This window comes from Rhagoletis zephyria, unplaced genomic scaffold (assembly GCF_001687245.7).
Source record: "Rhagoletis zephyria isolate East Lansing unplaced genomic scaffold, Rhagoletis_zephyria_1.1 Rzeph_scaffold_08553, whole genome shotgun sequence".
Taxonomy (NCBI): domain Eukaryota; kingdom Metazoa; phylum Arthropoda; class Insecta; order Diptera; family Tephritidae; genus Rhagoletis; species Rhagoletis zephyria.
Genome location: NW_016165633.1, coordinates 4,765 through 20,715, shown reverse-complemented (window position 1 = coordinate 20,715; position 15,951 = coordinate 4,765). Strand labels below are relative to the sequence as shown.

Sequence of the window (15,951 nt, the reverse complement as noted above, 5' to 3'; positions counted from 1 at the left end):
TATACATTTGTCTATATCTATCTCGATTCGTTTTGCCTGTTACAAACAACCGTTATGTGAACAAAGTTATAATACCCTTGTGCACAAGTGCGCTCGGGTATAAAAATGCCATTTGCACTCGGTTCCTATTTGTTTGATGTATTGGCATGGATGCACTTCCTTTTAAAAATATTCCGACAATCCAATTACTGGTATGGAATTTTTACTGTAATGGGCCCACTGGACTTACAAGCTACTGGAATAATGTATTTGGGGCATAATATCATAAGGCATTTCTGTTTAAGGGACAACATTTTTCAAGTATTTACTTTCGAAATATATTTGTGTTTTTCACTTCATATATACATATGTATGTACATCCCCAGATCAGAGTAAAAATCTTTTGGTTAGTATAAATCAAAAAAGGTGCCTGTGTACTAAATTAAAACTCATTTTAGCAAGCTCATTATTTTACTGTTAGGTCATTTTTAGCGCAAAACTGAAGCGTTTGTTAATATAGACTTTCTTAAGCCCTGCATATTTATGCACAAATATTTATTTAAGCTTTCTGCAAGTAACATTTGTTAGCGGGTTTTTTGTTTAATAAAGAAATATGTATGCTTCTTCGCGTTCAGCACAACTTTGATAGTGAAAAGTAGTAGTAGAACAACGAGTAAAGCGCTGTAATTTTAATTGTTGCTTTGATAGAATAATTTTAATAGATTTCGTTTTCTTTTTTTTTTTTGATTAAAAGAGATACCTCATATTCCTGCGTTTTCGATTGGCACCACTGCAGAAGTTGTTCCTTAACAGTGGCGGCGCGTGCATTTAATGCCGGATCAGTAAATTGGAATATGCGTGCGGAACCGGAAGGTGAGGCTGTGCCCCCGGGAGTGGTGGGTGTTGACGGTGATCTGAACAACAAGGGGTTTATCGTTTTTAAGCAACGTTATTTTGTAGCAAAGGAATATTGAAAAAAAAAAAAATTAGTTCTACTAGTAATTTCGCTGCGATTAAACAAATTTGAGAATAGAAAAAGGTCTGAAGTAAACTTTTTACTTGTTTAATGGTTTCTTAACATTTTGTGTGCAAAATTAAACTAAGAAGTTTGCAGTAGAGCTCTACAGTTGGCATTAATGATTTTTTATATTGTCTTAATTGATTAGACACTGAGAAGATTGGTGTTTACCGGAAAGAGTATTTGAATTTCTACGATTATTAATTTATAGTAGAAATCAAAGTCATTTGGAGTATTTTTAAAACGCTAAGTAAATATGTATTGTATATGTTGTTTTGAATATTGTAGAGTAATGAGTTTGTAAGTAAATTTTACCCTTTATTATATGTATGCATACTAGGGTGATCTAAAAATGCATTTGAAAAAGTAAAGTCGGAATTTTTATGCTCTCACCCCCTAAGATTATCCTATACCGCCTAAAAATATATCCCTTTTCTTTTATTTTGAAATAAAAAAATATTTACAGATCGCTCATAGCACTAAAAGTTTTCCATGTATTTTATATGAGAAAAAACTTTTCGTAGAAATGGTATGGAATTCTTAAAAATCAGTTTTTTTTCGACCGGAAAAATCTGTTTCTTTTCAGGAGAATAATACCCAATTATTTTTTTAACAATTTTTTCACAGTAACTTTATTTCATGGGTCCGTCAAAACCCCTATAAAATGCCAGAAAATGCAATGGGGGATAAATAAAAAATCTTCAGTATTAAAAAATGGTTAAATAAACAATCCGATCCGATCGGAAAATATTGGCCTTAAAGAATTTCCTTACAATTCCAACGAAAAGCGGATTTTACCCCATATAAAATACGTGGACAACTTTGATCGACCTCTACATATTTTTTGATTTCAAAATAAAAAGTAGCGATATATTTTTTTCGATATAGAACAATCCTAGAAAGTGAGAGCATTAAAATTTCGGCTTTACTTATTTTAAACCACCCTAATGTATACACAAGTGATTTGCGGTTATCGGCTACCAACACCTTATATTAAATTATCCAATTAATATTACGAATAGTCCATTAATGTTTCCTCCTCCACCAAATACCGGCTTGACAGTTTATTTAAAGTAGTTTGAAATTATTATTAAAAAATTCATGATTATGACTCTGGAGTTGAAAACCTATACATAATAGAATTCAACTTATATTGATGAAAAAATTAAAAAAATTTGAAAAGACTTTTAAAAATTTGGCCGGTCGTCATTTCTTATACATACAAGTATACAACAAAAGCATGGCTGCTTAACTCGGTAGGCTCTGGGTTCGGTCTCCGGTACGAGCAACATCTAACTTAAAAAAAAAAATGTTTCTAATAGCGGTGGTCCCTCAGCAGACAATGGCCAATCCCTGAGTGCATTTCTGCCATGAAAAAAGCTTCTCAAATCATTTTTCGTTCGGAGGCGGCGTTAAAACGTAAGTCCCTCCCTTTTGGGCGACAACATCAAGGCGCAACCCACAAATACTAAAAAAACTTGATAAGATGGTGGCTATTTACTCGACATGCGAGAGTATTTTCGCTGATAGTAAATAATATCAGAAAAACTTGGTAGCAAAGAAGTCAGAATGTATCAAAGCTCAAATAATACGAGCTATCATTTTTGAAGTTAGGAACCTCAGCTTAATCCATATGCATACATTTTTTTACAGTAGGCTCAATGATGCGAGCGGAAGCTACTGATACTATTCTGCAAGAAGATGTATCGGATAGCCCGAGATATGACAGTCTCACTCGGCTGCAGATAGCCTAGAGTGTCTTCTGAGTGACCGAATATTTAGCGTCTTAAACGAATTTGAAAATATTTGCTAAGGTCAGTGCGCCACGAGTTGGATTTAAGATGTAACGGCTTTTAACGCTGACTTGGTCATGCCGTACAAATTGACACAACGTGGAAAGGGAGAAAGGGGAAGAAGGAGGCCCCGATTACCATGGAAAGACCAGGTGGACAGGAAGTTTGACTTCACTTGATGTTAAATTGGCATCACTTAGCACAGCATATTTAGAACAACTGCTGTGCTTTATTGAATACGGCCAAAATAGGCTTAGGCTGGTATTTTGCCAAACAAGAAGAAGAACAGAATGAGTCTGATCTCATTACAAAAAAACTTCAATTTACCAATAAAAAAATGTTGAATTCTTGACAGTTTTAATGGAGCAATTAGCAATTTGACTATTTTATGAACTATTCCGCTGTGGTTGTAGTGATTGGGAGTGCTGGCTACCATTCTGCAGGGCCTGGCTTCAAGCCGGGTTCAATCCAACAACAAAAAATAAAAAACAAAAAAGGGTTTTTTTTAATATCGGTCGCCCCTTGACAGGTGGCAATGGCAAACCTGCGAGTGTATTTCTGCCAAGAAAAATACCTTCTCATAAAATTACAATCGCCGTTCGGCGAACATCAAGGCGTACGCCACAAATCGGAGGAGAAGCTCGGCCAAACAGTAATATATGTGTAAACGCCAATCTATTATTATTATTATTATTATTATTATGAACTCTTCCAATACCAGAGCACACAATCACGAATATCAATACTTATTTTACTAACCGTGTATGTTGTTAAATAACCGTAAACGGTTTTATATCCATAGTTATATTTTAAACAAACAAAAAGAACGTAGGTAATAATTTCTTACTTTGGCGATTGCTGAGAGTTTTGTTTGTCCAACTGATGGAATTTCGCAAACGGCGAAGCTGGCTTCGATGCAGAGCTGCCAGNCGCCAATCTATTATTATTATTATTATTATTATTATGAACTCTTCCAATACCAGAGCACACAATCACGAATATCAATACTTATTTTACTAACCGTGTATGTTGTTAAATAATCGTAAACGTTTTTATATCCATAGTTATATTTTAAACAAACAAAAAGAACGTAGGTAATAATTTCTTACTTTGGCGATTGCTGAGAGTTTTGTTTGTCCAACTGATGGAATTTCGCAAACGGCGAAGCTGGCTTCGATGCAGAGCTGCCAGCGCCACTTACAGTGCGTGTTGTAACTGCGAGAAAAGAATGTTTAATAAATAAACAAATAAGTATATAAATATAAAAGGAAAAACTAAAAATAAAATATAATAAAATATACCTACCTTTAGTTGTAGTTGTCACAACGGCACCATCTTTTTCCTTTGTTTCCGTTTTCTCAGTGGTCGATGTAGCTTGTTGCTCTGTTGAGGTGGGTATTTGAAGGTCAGTTACATATTATGTATTTGTGTGTGTGTGTATTTTTTCAAATATTTAGTTTTTGTTTTGGTTGATTTGAAGCATTTGTAAAGCACAAAAATACGAAAAAATACAAAAAAGAACAAATATATATATATAAAGCATGCGTTAGTCAAAGCTTTTCTAATTTATAATATAAAACAAATATAGATATACATATATGTATATTATTTGTTGTATAAAATTTGAAGCCCAAAATGTTCGCTACACTTTCGGTATTACCAGATACACATTTAAAAATTGTACTACATATGTATTTACAATTTCTTATAGCTACATTCTCATACCAAAAATCCCAAAAAAAAACAAACTTATTATTTTGCAAAAATAGGTTAGTCCTAAATGCTTTTAAAAGGTAGTACAAAAAACAAAGTAAAATTCGCATAAAAACCTCCATTTTATTGTGCTCTCAGGTAGAGCTGTTTCCATTTCAAGTTACTGAAACTATTTTTCAATACATTACGGTTTAAAAATTAAACTTTCAAAAACTGTTATTCATCTTCATTAGGGTACCTCATGAAAAAAGTCAGAAAATATTTTTTATATCTTTTTTTTGTTCTTTTAAATATTAGGATGCTGTGACCTTTTTAATTAAAGTTAAACCCCAAAAATTTTATTAACTTGAAAAAAATAAAATAAAATAAAATAATGTTTATACTAAAAAAAAATTTTAATCTGGCATTTACTACTTCAACAACAAAAAAAGTTTAGAACCCTATTTTACCATTTTAAAATCGCGTTCTCCTTATTTTAAAGTTAAAATTCTGCTTTGCCATAAAATGCATTTCAAGTTGACTATGGAAGAGTTAAAATGATGATTACAATAAAACACAATTTAATCGTTAAAGCTTTTTTCCAAGTTCTCTATGACTACGGGCCATTATATTTTAAGACATTAGCCAAAACATTTCGGAAAAATATAAAGATTTAGGTGAGTTGGGCCCAATTAAAAAATACCTCCCAAAATCTCATTATTTTGATTCCGTTTATACAATATTTAACATTTTTATGCAGGCCTTTTAAGCTTAAACTCTTCTATCATATGAATGTTTCGAAAAAAAAAATAAAATTAAAAACTAATTTATTTATTTATTTATAAAAAAGATATTTTCACGTAATGTATGGAGAGTGATGCACCCTAATGGAACATAAACATATCAATGGTGAATTCTGAATTTATCCTACATACACGGTGCAAAAAATCAACAACAAAAAATTGCACGAAATGACAGAGTAAAGGTCGTAAGTCGAGTCGAGTAAAAAACTATGTAGGAGTAAAAGGATATTCTTAAATAATGTCCGAAATAAATATGTTTTGGTGTAAATTTGTGGAAATAATTATGTTGTACTAAACATAACGGAAAAGAAACTCAGAGATTTTCAGGGTGTTAAAAAATTTTCACCCATATTTTGTTAAATTATTCGATCAAGGTTACGATCTTTATGATCTAAAATTTACATATGAAATATAATAATAATGACAGAAAAAATAAATTTCAAAAATAACGGTAAAAATTTATCGAAAAACTAAAAATTATAAAACAACTGTTATAAAATTTAAGAGAAATGTTAATTCAATTTTAACGGTTAAATTATGATTTTTATTATAAAGATCATAACCGTTACGGTCTCTGCTATTTAAAAAAAAATATATATATTTTTATATAAGCTTTGCTTATAACTTTTTTAGAATCTACCCGTTAGGCCAAATTTGCTTCAAACCCAGAGATAACTTTATTGTAATTCCAAATTTATATTTCATATTTTTTACAAAAAATTGTTTTTCAAAATAAATAATTTTAAAATTAAGTTTCCTCGAAACGACATTAGCGGCATAATAAAGCTTGCAAGGCAATGATTTTTTCACAAAAATAAACTTTAAATTAAATACCTAAAAATTGCATTGCCCTTAAAAATTTACACGTATATCCGAATAGTTTCAGTACTTAAAACAACAAGAGGTTTCATAAAAAAAATGCATAACACTAGTTAAAAGGTCCCACTGTATACACCTCTAGAAAATATTGTATCTAGTATGAAAAAGAAAATGTATAAAAATCGCATGCAATATAACGAAGAGAACGAAAGTTCTTATTTAAGTATAAAAAAGTGTGTATGCATTTTCATTAGATCGTACCACATTACAAGCAAGCAAAAAAAGTTCGCCGTACACCCCTGAGTCTAAAGTATTTTTGTAAGGTAATTCGTTAAAAAATATGTTTCGGTGACAACTACATTCGGCAACCAGAAATCCTTTTTAAAATAGTTCAACTAGAATAAGCGAAATACTCCCTTAGCAAAAGTTTATTGACTTTTGTTGAGCTTTAATTTACTGACATTAGCGTGGTACGTTAGGGTGGTAGGCACTGAGATCTAGTGGATAAGTACTAGAACGGGCTACTTGAGGCTTAACTTTGGAAAAAAAAAATAAAAAAAATGTCTCCTAATACTTTAAGATGCAACTTCAAATGCCAAACTTTTGACGAAGAATGTAAAAAGTCGACCCCTCGAACCAGTCGAAATTGCTTTGTAAAATTACCTTAGACTCAGCGGTGTGCGGCGAACTTTTTTTCCGGTACGGTCTGATGAACATACTACATTCTATATATATGATAAGTAAGTATATATTCGCATATGAATGGAAAAAAGGCGGCATTTAAAAAAAAAAGTAATAAGAAGCAACGAGCAACAACTTCTTGAACAAATTTGTAGCATAGTTATTAAAAAATACATGCGTCTTAAGCAGTTTTTGCCTGTCGTAGCGATAGTGTACATACACATATTTATTCATAAAAAAAATCAATGTATGTACATACACTCGCGAACAAAAAAAATGTACAGTGAATGTGTATCGTATAGTTAAATTAAAAGTACCAGGTCTATATATGTACATGTATGCGTATGTTTTTAATGTGTTTGTTTGTATATACAGAAGGAGGGACAACATGGTTGTATTATTATTATTCCAAACAGAAACGATTTTATTTTTTTTTCCAAATTAGTATTTGTAGTTAAAAATTTGTTTGCCAATTTTCGTCGTAATTTTTTATTCACTAATATTATCGAATTGCGCTTCAATATGCAGCATATCAACACGAACAAACAAATTAACGATCGGGCGTATCAGCGAGTAGAAAAAATAAACGAGCATGTGAATGTGTGTGAGCTGGCGAGCAGGCGGGCAAGTGGGCGATCAGGTAAGTGAGCACAATTGCGCTGAGTGGATTTGATTTGGAGGCTGTGGATTGTGTGGACTGCGAGCGGTGAGGTGTGAGCTGCTTGTGAAACTGGGCAGGGCTGGGCGAGGCTAGGCAAGAAGCTGGCTTCACAACTTGGCCTTGAAAGGCTTTAATAAAATACGAACGAAACATAGTACGTTTACACTGGACTTGTCATTTTTTTGAGGTTAGTTTTTTTTTGAACAAAGCACTAGCAGGGCGTTTTGCTTTTAACTTGATGGAGAACTTCTGGGAAAAACGTGGCACATGAAAATCGTTGATGAACTCACACTGTATGGAGCGAATGTGTAGCAACCAGCAGAGGCGAAAATGAAGGTGAACGTACCAATGGAACGTTTCCTGCTACCGAATTGTTGGTTTCTATAATCGCTGGAACCAGTAACTCCGCGGGGGCTTTTCAGACGCATATGTGCATATATGTTGATATGACTATACTATTGTCGTATTTCATTAATATAAAGTGTCAGACTTTCCGTGAGATCCTCAGAGCTACACCAATCATTTCTCTTCACTTATTATACGTTTGCAGTGACATAAAGGGTTCATCGCATGTGAATGGTATTTGTTTGCGTGTATTTGACGTATGGTGTAAGCATGGTGATAAATAGTTTATATGTACGAGTATTTTGTAATTAAATTGAAATCGGCGTTAAAATTGCAATAATAAAACAACATGTAGTCCCTCAACTTCCGTTATGCTTCAAGTCGCTTTGTCCGTTGCAGTTTATCAGTCCCACAAATCAAAAATCAAGTAGTAGGGATAAGGAGTGAGTGAGAGAGAGAGAGAGCGCGATACATATAAGAGGGAGGGTTTGATAAAATAGTAAATTATGTGTAATAGTGCTGACGATGAGCAACGTTCGAGACACGGCAAGTATTTAATTCAGACAGGAATCGTGCTTGAAAGCTCTGTCTGGCTATATTTCGCTGTTGTTGTGCATTCACAACTAAACATTGATTCCATATTGATTTTCATTTCGAATTTCATTATCCCTCCGCTACAATTTGGAATGGTTGGCACGCACAATGATCCCAGCTTAGCACGCGCACCTTACAACCTACGAGCCCATCATTAGCTGCTCGAAGGCGTCTTCAACGTTGCTCTCGTCAAGTAGATTCAAATTCGCAATATGCGGCATTGTTGCGCTTCGTGTCAACCCACCCCCCAACACAGTTGTTCCAGCTGAAGGCACACCATTGCTCGTCATTGTGGTCAGCGATTTGCGACTCGCCGAAATCTTTTCGCTGGTCTTGTGCCGATTGATTGTCGATTTCTTGGCGACCTCCTGCATTGGCGGCCGACGTTGTTGCTGTTGTCGTTGTTGCAGTCCTCATTTCAACTGCATTCTTCTCCCAATTGGTTTGGCGATCTTTTGCCGAAAAATATGCCTCAGACGGTGCGTTTCTTCTCACCAATTTGTGCCTTATCGAATGCCCGCCTCATACATGCGCACATTCAACGTATGCCCAGACTTGGTGCGACGCAATTCGCCACCGCCGTTGGCGCTGCTGCCGAATTTTGGCGAGGTAGGTGGCAGCTGTGCATTCGCTTGATTTTGTAGTTGTACTATTTGGTTCCACGAATCGCTCTTGCTCAAGCGATTCGTGCGAGGAGATGCGCATCAAAATGTGTTTGCTCATTATCCTCCTGCCGACGCGACATTGATGTGAATGCGCTGATGTTGTTGAAGACAATGTTGCGCGGTATGAGATCTTCGTCTGGCTGTGGAGTGGCTGGTATTTCCACAATAGAAGGTTTCTTGGTCAATGTTGAATGTTGCACAATTTCGTGGTGCCTACTCTTTGTGACCTTCGTGCTGCTGCTCTCGAACTTTTGTTGCGTTTGTGTATTGGTCACGGGACTCTGATAAGAATTGGGCACATAATGATGACGTTGTGGTGGACCAAACTTTTTCAGTATGGGCATATCCTCTTTGGGCAGTGATGACTTGACGATATCTGGCGTATCAGGTGGAGCCGATGACTTGTACTCCTGCTTAACCACGGTTTTCGTGTCCAATATATAAGCCGCTTTTCTTTTTTCTTGTTGAATATCGAAAACATTACCAAGACTCTTGCGTCGAGTTTCCGTCGACTGTTGTTGTTCCTTGCTCATGCTGTTCGAACTTACGCTGCTTGCTAGCGACCAATGATTGCTGCGATAGTACGCGATTTTGGGCTTGCAGTGGACTTATCGCTGAGTCGAAGGTTCGTTGCCTGTGGTGAGCGATATCTTGCTGTGGCTGAGTGTGCTGTTCAAAGGATTTAGTCTGCCATGTAGAAGATCGTTACCTGACTTCTTGTCGTCAATTTAGGCACACTTTTTACTTGCGGAGATGTAGCTTGTACTGGAGGTTGATATTCTCTTTCTTGTTGTGGTAATTTGGACTGTACTTGTGGGGGAGCCAGCGGCTTCTGGTTAGGTGGTTGAGTATATTGTTGTTGATAGGCAGGCTCGGATTGGGCGGGGGTATATAGTGCGCGGTTGTTACCGCAGATTTGGGTGCTACATTTGGCTTTCGGTTCGTGGCATAGCTTTGTACATTGTTGTAGCTTTGCATCTGTGGGGGCGCCCGAGTTTGTGTTTGGTACATATTTTGTGATTCACTGTTACTGCCAATAGAGTTTTGGGACTTGTGTTGTGGCTTAACTTCCACCACCGAATGTATGGGATTGGGAGTCCAATTTGTGCCGGGTGAAGGTAAGTTGTGTGACACTGATGAACTGGCGGACGAATTTTCAGATACATTGCGGTTTCGCTGCAATGGCAATGAATTTGGATGTTGTTTCCCATAGCCATTCTCATAAATATCCTCTGTCGGATATGTGACTACATAGGCAGTTTGAGTCTCACTTACGTAGGGCAGCGATTTTGCTGAAGAAGCGCTGGATACGGCGCTAACCTGCTGGTATTGCATTTGTTGCTCTTCTTTCCGCGTATTATTTACACTTGTATTATTAACCTGTTCCGCATACTTCTGCTGTTCCGCCCGATATTTCTCCTCAGCACGTGCCAATTGCAAACTGCGATCGATGTGCTGGCTGGGCATTGGTGGCGTTTTAGCACGTAATTTTTTCGGGTTAGCTTGAACCGGAGCCTTAATAGTGGTCTCAATGTACTCTGGCGTACGGTTGGGCTCAAATTTGGTGAGTTCTGGGAACAAAGGTTCAACGATTGGCGCTTGATATGCACGACCATCCGGCGATAGACAAGTCTTTGGCGATTCCACTTTCCTCGCAACCTCCTTCTTTACTTTCGCTCCACCATTTCCATTTTTACCGATATTTCTCATTGCATGCAGAAGGTTTCGCGCATTGCGTGAGTTCTTGCCGAAGACTTCATCATCGCTGGCATGCGCTGTACGTCTGTCGCGTATTGTTACAGCGGTTTGACTTTGGGGCTTTCCCATCACCCGAGTTTCGGCGCGGTATTCCAACAAATTATCTGAGTCTAGGTCATCGTCGGTGTAATCCGTTTGCTGCATAGTTAGGATACTGGGACTTGTTGGCGCGCTTTCCATAGGGCTGACGTAATCGAATTGCTTTGCNTTTCCCATCACCCGAGTTTCGGCGCGGTATTCCAACAAATTATCTGAGTCCAGATCATCGTCGGTGTAATCCGTTTGCTGCATAGTTAGGATACTGGGACTTGTTGGCGCGCTTTCCATAGGGCTGACGTAATCGAATTGCTTTGCTCTAGGAATATTGTTGTAGTAGGCGCGAGTATCTCCAGGCGGCTGGTAAGTTGGATTGGAACTGGTGAGCACCAGTGGTGTCGCATTCGGATCGGTTAAGGAACTTTCGCGCTGCCGCACATAGTCCGCAGTTATTGAAGTCTCAACAGCTGATGGTAAGCAGGGATAGCTTTTGTAGTTGCTGTTGCGCGCCATGTCGGCATACGTAAATGAGATATTGGTTGGTTGTGGTGGCGGACCGTAAGGGTCAGATGTAGAGCCGTAGGCTTGTNGCTTTTGTAGTTGCTGTTACGCGCCATGTCGGCATACGTAAATGAGATATTGGTTGGTGGTGGTGGCGGACCGTAAGCATCAGATGTAGAGCCGTAGGCTTGAGACAGCTGTGATGGTATATACTGACTGTGTGCGGCCATATATGGATCAGCGGTGCTGGGCAGTGAGGGTCTTTTCTTGTACTCGTCCATTGGTGGTTGTTGGCTAACCTTTGACGAACGCAGCGAATGATGCCTCTGCAAATATGAATTTTGAAGATTATCATTTTGGGAACGTTCCTCGAAAGTATGCGCTTTCTTTCTGAAATCGCTATTGTCTACTGCGGGCCTAGCGACCCACGGCAAACCTATGGGCGATGAGGTGGTGGATGAAGGTGATGTCACTTGTGTGCCATTCACTGACTGTTTTGTGGTCAGGAACTGGAACTGCGGTGAGGCAGGCGATATCTGTGCTGGTGCTGAGAGGGGTTTATTAGAAATGGATGGTGGCTGCCAAGTATTCAACTTTTGCGGCAGTTGCGGTATGGGTTTGAAAATGTTATGACTAAGGGTGTCGTTGTTGTCAATGGGCCGGAAAACTGACTGAGGGGCGTGCTGAAATTGATTGACCGGCGCCGGTTTTGGCACCGACATGCTTGGCATGGCGGCATGCTGTGCTGCAGCCAAACGTTCTCGCTCCATAATCTCCCTCTCGTAGTATTCTCGTTCGATTCGATCGCGCTCCTGCCGCTCACGCTCTAAGCGCTGGCGCTCAAGACGGTCACATTCTATACGTTCGCGTTCAAGGCGCTCTCTCTCTTTGCGGCGTTGACGTTCGTTTGCCTCTTGTTGAGTGCGTTGCAGCAGTTGCTGCTGTTGCTGGTATTGTAGATATTGCTGTTGTTCTTGTTGCTGCAGATGGTAGTCCTGTGCGGCTACTTGTTTCTGCCAGTAATTCTTGGCAGCGCTGTGTGGCACGTGACCGGGCGCTTGCGGTGGTTTGCCGGTTGTAACCTGTGCCGCGGCGCCCACTTCAAAGGTGTGTTTCAAGTTTCCGAATTTGTTGGTCCAGTTAGAAACTGAACGCGAACCAGTCCAGCCGAGACCAGGCTTATCGCTTTGTTTGTTGATGAATGCTAGAAATTTGTGATCGTTTTCAGTCTTTGGTACGAATGGTGGTATAACGCTGCGAACTTTTTGCTTAACATTCACTTGAAGTGTGCGCTTTAAGCCCAGCTGTGGTGCTTTGTCCTCCGGCTCGGAATCTGTGTCAAAGTCGGGATTGTATTTTTTGGACTTCGGTATATCGATGGTATTTGCACGCTTCAGAAGTTGTTTTTTATTTGAGAAACGATTAGATTTCAAACTGGAATCAGGTGAATCATAGCCGTTCACATGGGACGCTGTCGGTTCTTCATTCGGTGCATTCGAATGTGTTTGTGTCTCATTTTTGGTAGAATTTGGCTCGAAACTGACGGAAAAGTTACCCGACAACGGACGTTTGCTCTTTGAGGTATCCTTTTCTCGCTCAGTTGTTTGTTTTTCGCTATTAAGGCATGTCGTTGTGTTCTTTAGTTGTGCAGGTACAAACTGATTTGGACGGTATAGTGCCGAAGACGAGTTGCCCGTGAGTATCGCACCCGACGACGGATTTTTCTCGATAGGGCACCACTGGGGCGGCGTGACAGGATTGCCCGCCAAACCGCTTTCAGGCGTTGTGCAATTGGATATATTCTCTATCATTTGCATATCTTCCATGTAACGTCTTGCGTCGGCCAATTCTTCCCGACTTACGCCGACTGTGTGGCGACTGTTGCGATTACGTCGACGTGCAAAACGTTGGCGATTCGAACGTTGCCCATCGGTCTCCGGCGAGGAGGCCTCATCATATGCCCCCGCATTGTTGGCCATATTTGACAGACTCAGTGCAGCGTCGGGTGAACTGAGACCCGTTTGGAGGCGGGCGACCAACGCAAGCAGAGCCTCGCGTTTACTACCATCAACTGGTATATCCTTGCCCTCTTTCAAGGACAGCTCTAGACGTGTTAGAGCGGCGGTGACCTCTTCAATCAAATTTGTATCACTTTGTAGTTGCAAACTATCACGCAGACCTGCCGCAATGAGGCGCAAGTCCTCACCACTCTCTGTGCCGGAGTCCTCCTTCTGAGGGACGCCTAACCTATCGATCTGTTTCTGCTTGGAAACGACGCTATCACTCGAACGATTACCACCACTACCACCAACTTTGGCGGTACTGTTCTTCATCACAATGTCGCGTGTCATTGTCGGTTGAGATTCTTTGGAATCTAAAGGCTTGTTTGTATTTGTGTTGTGTGTGCAATCTTTATTGTCGCTATGTGTTTGTGTATCTGAGTCAGTTTGTGTATTATTGTTGTTGCTGTTGTTTGTATTGGTTTGGTCGTTGTGGCTTACGCTGCAATTGTTGTTGTTGCAATTATTAACAGTATACAAATCACTACGTTCACTACTACTACTACAGGCCTTATTTGTATGTGTGCTAGTCTCTGCTACTTGATTCACTTCCGTATTTGGTGCTTTTTCGGAGTTTTCTGTGAGTTGGCATTCACTTTTGGCTTTGGCAAACTCTTTTGCAATAGGCCTTGCAATAACGGCACTAGCGACTCACCCTCACTAACGGATTTCGAATCGGTTTTATCGGCACTTGCTTGAACGTCACACTCTTCGGCAGAGTTTGAAACTTTGCTATCACTTGAGGCAGCTTCTTCTACAACGGATTTAGCTTCCGCTTTATCAGCTGCTGACTTGTGGAGCAATTTCATTTACTTCTGCTTTTGCTTCTTCTTTTCTTTCTCTTTCTCAACAAGTTTGTCTACCTTAACTTCTATTTTAGTTGGGGCTTCAGCTGTCGCCTTTTGTTTTTCAACAGTTTTTGTTTCTGCTGCTTTATTTTCACTAGCTGTATTGTTTTGGCCTGAACGTGTCTTCTTCTTCTTCTTCTTCGCCAAAATCGGCTTCGGCGTCACTGTAATCGGTGACGGTAACCTCCTCAACGATCTCCTCGTATTCACTAGCACTGCTATCGTCAACTTCTGGCGCGTTTTCGGATATATCACCCGAATTCAAATCTTTTTTCTCTAAGGATACCACAAATATAAACAAAAAAATATATATGAAGTTATGTATGTAAATAGGCACTCAATGAGTTCAAAAGTGATGGCTTAGAACAGAATTCGACAAACAACTTAAGGCAGGGGGTTTACGAAATCGGTATGATAAATTCAACGATCACATGTATTTATTTATGTATGTTTGAGAGACCGTCAACAGCAACACATCCAAGTGGGTAGATTTTCTTATAGAAAGTGGAACATTTCACTGTAAACGAACGAACGAACAACGAACTGATCGAGAACACGAATTTTGTACTACGTGAAAGTATGAGAGAATACATACATAATTACATATATATATGAAGAAATAGACAGCAAGTGACGGTAATAGAAAAACGTAAGGACTGAAGTGAATGAGGCGCAATACATTGAAGTGATGTGAACAAAATGTAGATCGAATGGATTTCAACGTTAACATACATACATACATTGTATACCAACCGATTTAATATATATACCTAAAATACTGTAATGGCTGGATACCCAAAATTCAAGACAAACTCTTGCCTAGCTAAAATCAATCTAAAAAAAAAAAAATAAGGTAAATCATTATTCAATGTGAAAACGCTTCAAAACTACGAAAGAGAGATATGTAGATAGATAATATGAAATTAATTTTTGTTTCGAATACTAAAAGACTTATACATAGTTACATATTAATCGTCCATCACCACTTCCACCAAATTTAATAATATTTAGAAAATTCAACTACTTCGTTCTAACATTTTTCTTTAATCATAAAATTTTCCTATAATTTTTTCTTAACTATCGTTAGTGCAGTGTTGCATTTTGCCATTACCTTCACGTTCCGCCATTAAATCTCGTAGACGCGCGCGTATCTTCCGGCGTTCTTCGTATGTAGTGGCCTGTTCAAGCTGTGAGTGAGTGGTTTTGAAGATGTGAGGCAAATTTCAATTTTTTTAATTTCGATATTTTCAAATACATATCTACTTATGTAATTTCAAAAGATTTTTTTTTGTGTACATGTTTTATATAAAGCTGGTTAACTTACCAATTCCTTTAAAATTTCTTCGTCCCAGATCTCCTCGATATCACAAGTTTTACGGGTAACTGGTGTTGAAGAGCTTCCAGACTTGGTCGTTTTCGTTATACGAGTGGTTTTTAACTGTAATTAATGAAAGGTCATAATAAAAAAATGAATTTGTACAGGCTTTAAAAAATATACATAAATATGTACATACATACATACATGTACACAAGTACACATATAAAATTGGATTTAACTATGTACAGACATACATATATATATAGTATATTAGACTGATTCAGAAAAATATACTAATTATTTTTTTTAAACCCCCTCTTCAATACCTCCGGGGGTTGTCCAAAATATGCCTGTTAAAAGCGCAACCCTTAATATTAAGT

At 38.4% G+C, this 15,951-nt stretch overlaps 2 protein-coding genes and 1 pseudogene across 5 annotated transcripts in view; all 3 read right to left on the bottom strand.

The window, feature by feature from the left end:
* The window catches only part of LOC108375139 (smoothelin-like protein 1), a 19,799-nt gene extending 4,110 nt beyond the window's left edge, over nt 1-15,689 (bottom strand). The window contains exons 1-5 of one of the 4 annotated variants that reach the window (XM_017631231.1): nt 15,578-15,689; nt 15,365-15,440; nt 4,096-4,173; nt 3,900-4,005; nt 740-893 (exon numbers count right to left, since the gene is read on the bottom strand). In XM_017631231.1, the coding sequence (XP_017486720.1) occupies nt 740-893; nt 3,900-4,005; nt 4,096-4,173; nt 15,365-15,380 (354 nt within the window). In that variant the 5' untranslated portion in view covers nt 15,381-15,440; nt 15,578-15,689. Of the gene's footprint in view, nt 1-739; nt 894-3,637; nt 3,680-3,899; nt 4,006-4,095; nt 4,174-8,629; nt 8,855-14,060; nt 14,341-15,364; nt 15,441-15,577 lie in introns of those variants that run through there. The other 3 variants (XM_017631229.1, XM_017631228.1, XM_017631230.1) reach the window with 3 other exon arrangements.
* Nucleotides 8,882-9,595, bottom strand: LOC108375141 (uncharacterized; annotated as a pseudogene).
* LOC108375138 (uncharacterized) lies at nt 9,715-14,054 on the bottom strand. The gene is made up of 3 exons (XM_017631227.1): nt 11,462-14,054; nt 11,163-11,357; nt 9,715-11,015 (listed from the first exon to the last, which is right to left on the bottom strand). Exons 1-3 carry the CDS (start codon nt 13,694-13,696, stop codon nt 9,792-9,794), a joined length of 3,654 nt encoding a protein of 1,217 aa, XP_017486716.1. The 5' UTR covers nt 13,697-14,054; the 3' UTR covers nt 9,715-9,791.
* Nucleotides 15,690-15,951: the final 262 nt, after the last annotated feature.